The sequence below is a fragment of the Panicum hallii genome, chromosome 5 (assembly GCF_002211085.1).
Source record: "Panicum hallii strain FIL2 chromosome 5, PHallii_v3.1, whole genome shotgun sequence".
NCBI classification, from domain to species: Eukaryota; Viridiplantae; Streptophyta; class Magnoliopsida; order Poales; family Poaceae; genus Panicum; species Panicum hallii.
The window spans coordinates 10,872,717-10,880,807 of NC_038046.1; the positions used below are offsets into that span (position 1 = coordinate 10,872,717).

The 8,091-nt window shown below is 53.7% G+C and overlaps 1 protein-coding gene across 2 annotated transcripts; it reads left to right on the forward strand.

Moving 5' to 3' along the window:
* The first annotated feature begins 382 nt into the window (after positions 1 to 382).
* On the forward strand, positions 383 to 5,191 carry LOC112893315 (brassinosteroid LRR receptor kinase BRI1). Of its 2 annotated transcripts, XR_003228774.1 has the most exons (3): positions 383 to 4,104; positions 4,510 to 4,831; positions 4,946 to 5,189. XR_003228774.1 is itself a non-coding variant. In XM_025960566.1 (2 exons), the coding sequence occupies exon 1, from the start codon at positions 706 to 708 to the stop codon at positions 4,054 to 4,056; it is 3,351 nt and encodes a 1,116-aa protein (XP_025816351.1). In that variant the 5' UTR covers positions 383 to 705; the 3' UTR covers positions 4,057 to 4,104; positions 4,510 to 5,191. The 2 variants fall into 2 exon arrangements, 1 of the variants encoding a protein (XP_025816351.1); XM_025960566.1 differs by having other exon boundaries at positions 4,510 to 5,191.
* The last annotated feature ends 2,900 nt before the right edge of the window (positions 5,192 to 8,091 follow it).

Genomic DNA, 8,091 nt, shown 5'->3' on the forward strand with positions numbered 1-8,091 from the left:
AGACAAAAACCCTCGGCGAAGCAACGCGGCCCACGCGTCCGCGCGCCCTCCCCGCGCCCGCCAGGGATCCTGCACGCTCGGACCGCGACCCCGAATTCCCCGAACTGCCCCTCAGCCGGCCAGCGAGCCCGCCCGTGGATGGATGGATGATGGGGTGTGGGGGGGGGGGGAGGCAGCCGAGGCCGAGGGCGCGCGGATTGACGAGCCCCGGCGGGCGCGCCCGGCGGCACGTGACCCCGCCTCGAGCAGAGCACCGCCTGCCCCCGATCGGGGCGGCCCCCGCCGTCGGATCGGATCGGGATTAACCTCGCCGGGGGCAGCGGATAAGCGCCGTGGTTAGAATACTAACCCGCCTCGGCCCCCGGGTTAATTAGGGCTGCGGTTCGCGATGAGGGCAGGGCAGGGGCACATGCCATGTGACGTGGCCCCACCACCACTCCCTTCCCTCACCTACAGCTGTTAATTTGCTCCCCGTCTCCTCCTCCACCTCCCTTCTCTCTCTCTCTCTCTCTCTCCCCCCACTGTTGCTTCTTTCTTCCTGCCTCCTCTCTCTCGAGCCCTACTAGCTCTAGCAGCCCATCCTCCTCCTGCTCACTCCCCCCCGCCGCCCCCACTCTCGCCATCCCTTCTCCGGCCATCTCGTCGGCTCCTCCTCCCCCATCGCCGACCCGCTACTTTAATGGTTTTAAGGTAGCGCGCTAGCTCATGGAATCTCCGGGGCTGGTCGTGGTGGTGGCGCTCTTCGTCGCCGCGGCGGTGGCCGCCTCCGCCGCCGACGACGCCCAGCTGCTCGAGCAGTTCAAGGCGGAGGTGCCGAGCCAGGCCGCGGACCTCCGCGGGTGGAGCGCCGCCGACGGCGCCTGCAGGTTCCCCGGCGCGGCCTGCAGGGCCGGCAGGCTCACGTCGCTTTCGCTCGCCAGCGTGCCGCTCAATGCCGACTTCCGGGCCGTCGCGGCCACGCTGCTGCAGCTGGGCAGCATCGAGACGCTCAGCCTCCGCGGCGCCAACGTCAGCGGCGCGCTGGCCGCCGCCCCGAGGTGCGGGGCCAGGCTGCAGACGCTCGACCTGTCCGGGAATGCCGGCCTGCGGGGCTCCGTCGCTGACGTCGAGGCGCTGGCCGCCGCCTGCACCGGCCTCAGGGCGCTGAACCTCTCCGGCGATTCGGTTGGCGCGGTGAGGTCAGGCGGCGGTGGCGGCTCCGGATTTGCCGGGCTCGACGCTCTCGACCTTTCCGGCAACAAGATCTCCGGCGACGGCGACCTGCGGTGGATGGTCGGCGCAGTCCGGCGTCTTGTCCTCTCCGGGAACAAGATCTCTGGGCTCCCGGAGTTCACCAACTGCTCTGGGCTCGAGTACCTCGACCTCTCCGGCAACCTCATAACCGGCGAGCTGGCCGGCGGGTCCCTCTCCGACTGCCGCGGCCTGAGCACGCTAGACCTGTCCGGCAACCACCTCGTCGGCCCGTTCCCGCCGGACATCGCCGGCCTCACCTCGCTCGCCGCTCTCAACCTGTCAAACAACAACTTCTCCAGCGAGCTCCCCGCCGACGCTTTCACCGGGCTGCAGCAGCTCAAGGTGCTCTCCCTCTCCTTCAACCACTTCAACGGCACCATCCCGGACTCATTGGCCGCGCTGCCGGAGCTCGACGTGCTCGACCTCAGCTCCAACGCCTTCTCCGGCACCATCCCTTTGTCCCTCTGCCAAGACCCCAACTCCAGCCTCCGCATGCTGTACCTCCAGAACAACTACCTCTCGGGCGCGATCCCGGAGTCAATTACCAACTGCACCAGGCTCGAATCTCTCGACCTCAGCCTCAACAACATCAACGGCACCCTCCCTGCATCCCTCGGAAAGCTCGGGGAGCTCCGGGACCTCATCCTGTGGCAGAACTTATTGGAGGGCGAGATACCGGCGTCCCTGGAAAATATGCACAAGCTCGAGCATCTCATCCTCGACTACAACGGGCTCACCGGTACCATCCCGCCGGAACTGGCGAAGTGCAAGGAGCTCAACTGGATATCCTTGGCGAGCAACCAGCTGTCCGGCCCGATCCCTTCTTGGCTTGGGCAGCTCAGTAACTTGGCCATCTTGAAGCTGAGCAACAATTCCTTCTCGGGACCAATACCGGCTGAGCTTGGCGACTGCCAGAGCTTGGTGTGGCTGGACCTGAACAGCAACCAGCTCAATGGGTCGATACCTGCGGAGTTGGCAAAACAGTCTGGGAAGATGAACGTCGGCCTTGTCATTGGACGGCCTTATGTGTATCTTCGCAACGACGAGCTAAGCAGTGAGTGCCATGGTAAGGGGAGCTTGCTAGAGTTCAGCAGCATCCGACCTGAAGACCTCAGCCGGATGCCGAGCAAGAAAATTTGCAACTTCACTCGAGTGTACATCGGGAGCACAGAGTACACCTTCAACAAAAACGGATCCATGATATTTCTGGATTTGTCATTTAATCAGCTGGACTCAAAGATCCCGAAGGAGCTTGGGAGTATGTACTACCTCATGATCATGAATCTTGGGCACAACCTACTGTCTGGCCTCATCCCACCAGAACTAGCTAGTGCCAAGAAGCTTGCCGTGCTCGACCTGTCGCACAACCAGTTGGAAGGCCCTATACCCAACTCTTTCTCATCACTGTCCTTGTCAGAGATCAACCTTTCAAATAATCAGCTGAATGGGTCAATTCCAGAGCTTGGCTCCCTTGCCACATTCCCAAGGATGTCATATGAGAATAACTCTGGTCTCTGTGGCATCCCACTGCCAAAATGTGACCACAATGCTGGCTCAAGTTCTTACGATGACCACCAATCGCATCGGAGGAAGCAGGCATCACTCATAGGTAGTGTTACTATGGCACTCCTGCTGTCGTTGTTCTGTATATTTGGAATTGCCATCATAGCTATCGAGTGCAAGAAGCGGAAGCAGAAGAATGAAGATGCAAGTACTGCTCGTGATATTTACATTGATAGCCAGACACATTCTGGGACTATGAATTCCGCTTGGAGACTCTCTGGTACAAATGCCCTCAGCATCAACCTTGCTGCATTTGATAATCCACTGCAGAAACTCACCTTGCCTGATGTTGTTGAGGCCACAAATGGCTTCCACAATGATAGCCTAATAGGCTCTGGTGGTTTTGGGGATGTCTACAAGGCCCAGCTCAAGGATGGAAATACCGTTGCAATCAAGAAGCTTATACATGTGAGCGGCCAGGGTGATCGGGAGTTTACTGCAGAAATGGAGACCATTGGCAAGATCAGACACCGCAACCTTGTTCGGCTCCTTGGCTACTGCAAGGTTGGTGAGGAGCGGCTGTTGGTGTATGAATACATGAAGTATGGCAGCTTGGAGGATGTGTTGCATGACCGCAAAAAGATCGGAATTAAGCTGAGTTGGGCAGCAAGGCGAAAGATTGCCATAGGTGCTGCAAGGGGATTGGCATTCCTCCATCACAACTGCACCCCACACATTATCCACCGAGACATGAAGTCAAGCAACGTGCTTATTGATGAGAACTTGGAGGCAAAGGTATCAGATTTTGGTATGGCAAGGATGGTGAATGTGGTGGACACACACCTGAGTGTGTCCACCCTTGCCGGTACTCCGGGTTATGTACCACCGGAGTACTATCAGAGCTTCAGATGCACCACCAAAGGCGATGTGTACAGCTATGGTGTTGTGTTGCTCGAGCTGCTCACAGGGAAACCGCCTACGGACTCAACAGATTTTGGCGAGGACAACAATCTTGTAGGATGGGTCAAGCAGCACACAAAGTTGAATGTCACCGATGTATTTGATCCTGAGCTGCTGGAGGATGATCCAGCCCTGAAGATTGAGCTGCTGGAGCACCTAAAGGTTGCTTGTGCATGCTTGGATGACAGGCCATCAAGGCGGCCAACAATGCTGAAGGTCATGGCAATGTTCAAGGAGATCCAGGCGGGATCGACGGTCGACTCGAAGACCTCATCAGCTTGCACAGGCTCGATCGATGATGCAGGTTTCGGCGGCCTGGAGATGGTGACCCTGAATGAAGACAAGGAGGAGAAGGATTAGCAAGACCTCACCGGCAAGGGAGAAGCTGCCCACTGCGAGTTGCCCGGGGTGAGTCTGCAGTTACACGGCCAGTCAGTGGCAAAAAAAAAATGCCCGTAGGAACCAGTTCGTCAGGCCATACCATTTGAAGTCTCTTCGTGAGCTTAGCATTCCCTTCTAATGGTACAAGACAGAAGTTTTCCCTCGTAGCTTCGCCAGTTGAAGATGTTATGTACCTATGGGAGTAGGTCGATTTTCATTTCTTCCTTTTTTCCAGCTTTGTTCATCTCATCTCGTCACACTTTAGTAAGAGCTGTGTATGTAAATACATAAATGGTGATTTTTCTTCAGTGCGAAATCCATTTCGTGCCATTCCTCTTTGCCAATTTTACTTTCCCTTTTGTTTAAACGGTGTGAAATCGTACTCATCAATAATGTACATCGGTACATCAAAATGCATGAACATTATTGCAGGTGCAGCAAGCATGTTGGAAATAGTATCCAAATCTGAGAAGCAAGCAGTGAAGCACCATGGGAAGGGGCGGAAGTGCAAGAGGACACTGGCCAAGCAAGATGAACAGCAAAAGGGCCACCAAGGGGCCAGTCAAGCAAGAGGCTGACACAGCTCCTGTTTCCATGTGAGGTAACGCATGGCTTTGCAAGTGTAGGGCCAGGCGCAGTTACACACACCCACAAGAAGAGGACGCACTCACGCTGCACAAGCACTTTCTTTCAATTTTTTTTCCCCCAGGGGGACCTTGCTTTGTCCTCAAATCATCAAGAGAGCTCAGCTGAGGTGAGCCTTTAGCTGGTCAAAGGTTCCCCTAAGCATTTTTTGTCCTCTCTGACTATCCTAATCACTTGGGTAACATGGCTACTAATCTTATTATAATCCTCCTCGATATTATAGTTGCATGGTGCTGTGTCCGATGCGTGGCGTTGCTAAACTACTCGTCTGCCCCCTGCAAGCAAGTGGCACACTGGCGTGCACGCAGATTCCCTCAGATTTCAAGAGAGCTAGTATTCAAATGGGTGGCGCCCTTGGCTTCAAGATTCGAGCTTGCAATGTGTTCCTTGCTCTGATTTGTAATGTTTTCCCACTGTCCACCTGTATGATTAGTGGACAGCAGCTGTCAGACAGGGTAAAAGCTCGTGAAGTTACTGATGATCAACAGTACATTTATGTATTTACATGTAGTATCGTGCATGCTAGGCAGGAATTTTATTTTACCCTCCCGGATGCCGGAGCTCAAAAGGTTCCATGTAGTTTGTCCATGACTCCATGCAACAACAACGGAGAAGACACACGATGACACAACACAGAGTCTGAAAAAGCTACATAGGCCTTTGGGTGACATTGACAAACTGTGCCTCTGAATGGATGGAGTCTCTGACATCACCACAAGGGTGTGGACCCCCTGCCTGCCTGCATAGTTTTGGTCTTCTGGAGCACTGGCTTGAATCGCCTCGCCCCAGTGCTATCATCATTTTTCCTCATCGGAACAGTGGCAGGCACCACTCCCACGGTACCACCGTGTGTGGTTTGAGGGCCTCCCACTTTCACAGCCCATGTCATGTGGTTTGATGACTGCTCGTACTTGATCAGTTTGCCGATTTACAGCTCCATATTCTTTCTTTGATGAGATCATGGAGTGCTTGCTAGCGGTCAAAGAATTTTGCTCTCCAGCACTTCTTCAATGAAAGTCAAGTATGCGATTACATATGTAAGATTTGCTTCTAGGAAATGATATGTACTAAAATGTTTCTTAGTGCAGGTAATGTGTAGTCCACTAAAGTCAACATTTTTCCTTTTTTCCCTTCTATTTGACACCTACATAATCCTCGCATATCGTCTAAAAACAAAACTAAGGTGCACAAGGAACTTGCACAAAGATGTTTGGAAAAAGATCATTTTTCCTTATGGAGTATGAATTTTGCAGTCATCCACATTTCTCTGTCACGTTATGAAGAAACTACTATCAATACACTGATATTATTGCTCGTTATCTCCAACCCCATCGTGCTGAAACATGAACCCTTGCACCACGTCAGACAGCAAAAGATAGGACGCCGACAATACCGTCTAACTCAAAATCCCATTGTTGGTCAAAATGGGTAATAAAAAAACCAAGACTTGCTCCGTTAATTCCATGTGAGAATACTTATAAGGCAACATATCAGGGTACCCGTGTAAACCCGTGCAAACCAACTAATAAAAGTCGCAAAAAATTCTCGAAAAAATTATGTATATACTTCATAGCCTACTCTACCACTGTATAAAATTTCAAGTTCAAATTCATCATATGTTAAGAGATACTAAAAAGAGAAAATTCTGAGAGATAAATAAAAGAGAAAACTCTTAAAACTTTCTCTTTTTTTATCTCTTAACATATGATGAATTTGAACTTGAAATTTTATACAGTGGTAAGGAAGGCTATGAAGTATATATATAATTTTTTCGAGAATTTTTTGCGACTTTTGTTAGTTGGTTTGCACGGGTTTGCACGGGTACCCTGGTTTGCACCTGATAGGTTGCCTACTTATAAACCGACATGAGTGGCAGCCGCACTACACAACCTCAGGGGGGAAAAAAGGAGCGGAAAAGGCAGCCACTTTTTTTTTTTGCGTTTCTTTTCTTCCGTTGAATCCTAGCCATGTCACCGTTAATGGACAGGGGCTAGCAGGCGCCAAAAGGTGCGCCACGTTCCTCGGCCTGATTCCAGCACGATGCTTCCTAACCTAATCCAACGATCACCACTGGCCACTCACCAGCATTAGCGATCCGCGTCGCACGACCGTCACCAGCTAGAGTTATTTAATTAATCCGATTACTAGCATTCTAGCAATGGCAGGAAATGTTTTTGGCAGACCAGCAAGCTTTTTTTCCCTCTCTTGTTTTCTGCGTCCGTTGCGAATGGTGGCGGCATGGCATGGCATCATGTGGCGCTGGGGCCGAGTAGGGTGGTGGCAGCGCGTGGCCGAATGCCTCCACGCTCATCTGCTGCAGCCTGCGGGAGGAGGACATGTAGGGCACCCAGGGGCAGGGTTATGATGGCACAGTGACTGGCTGCAGCAGCTTGAGCCTGAGCGGGTGGCCGGCCGGCTCCGGCGATCTAGCAGCAGGCAGGCTCGTAGCATCGGTGCGTGAAGTCCGCCGAGCAAAGATCACAAGGCGGGTTGCATCGCTCGAACCTGAACGCTGAAGCCTCTCCGGTGCCGGCGCTACAGCGCTAGAGCACCACCCCTCGATCTTCTCTGTCTGGCTTGCAATCGCAAGAGTTGCAAGGCTGGCTGGCTTCAAAGAAAAGTGACGGAGCTACGTATCATAAACATACGAGTAGGTCAAGCAGCGTGCCGGGTTGTTCGTGCCGGCGATGCGGCATTCATTTACCGCCATTCGTGAATGCGGCGCTGCCCATGAATGCGCGGGAGGAAGGGAGGGTACTGCGACCAGTAAAGCTGCGTGACCTCTGTAGCCGGCCTTCAATGGGTGTGGCCTGCGCCCATCACCTGCAGAGGAAAAGCTCGTCGTCCCGGTCCATCTGGCGCTGCTAGTGCTAGGTGCCTGCTCGACCGATCTAGTGCTCACGCAAATGGACAACGCTTGCAGTTGCAGAGTGGAGGCGCGCCTAGCTAGCTAGCTATACTTGTATCGGCTACGCCAATCCAACCTTTGCATCGGACAAGCAGGATGACGCGTGTCGCCCCTTGGTATCACTGGCGTATGCAAGCTCGAAATGGTGGCGATCTTCCCTACTCATCGGTTTGCCAGTAGATTTGCGAATCATTGCAGATCTCCTGAAAAGCGCAAGCGCCACAATCATAGCCGCCCAGCCGATTGAGCGAGCCTGGTAGGCTGACGCCGATGCGATCTCTCGGCATGGCGGCATCAGTGGCCGCTTAACCGAATGACAGAGATGAGAGAACGCCCCCTCCCCCCAACAGTATCGGACTGTTCGCGACGCTCCTACCACTGCTCCTCCTACCCTGTCGTCCTAGCGTGTACGATCGAGCCGCGTGCGTTGCAGCTAGCCGCCGCAGGGACTGGAGGGGGCG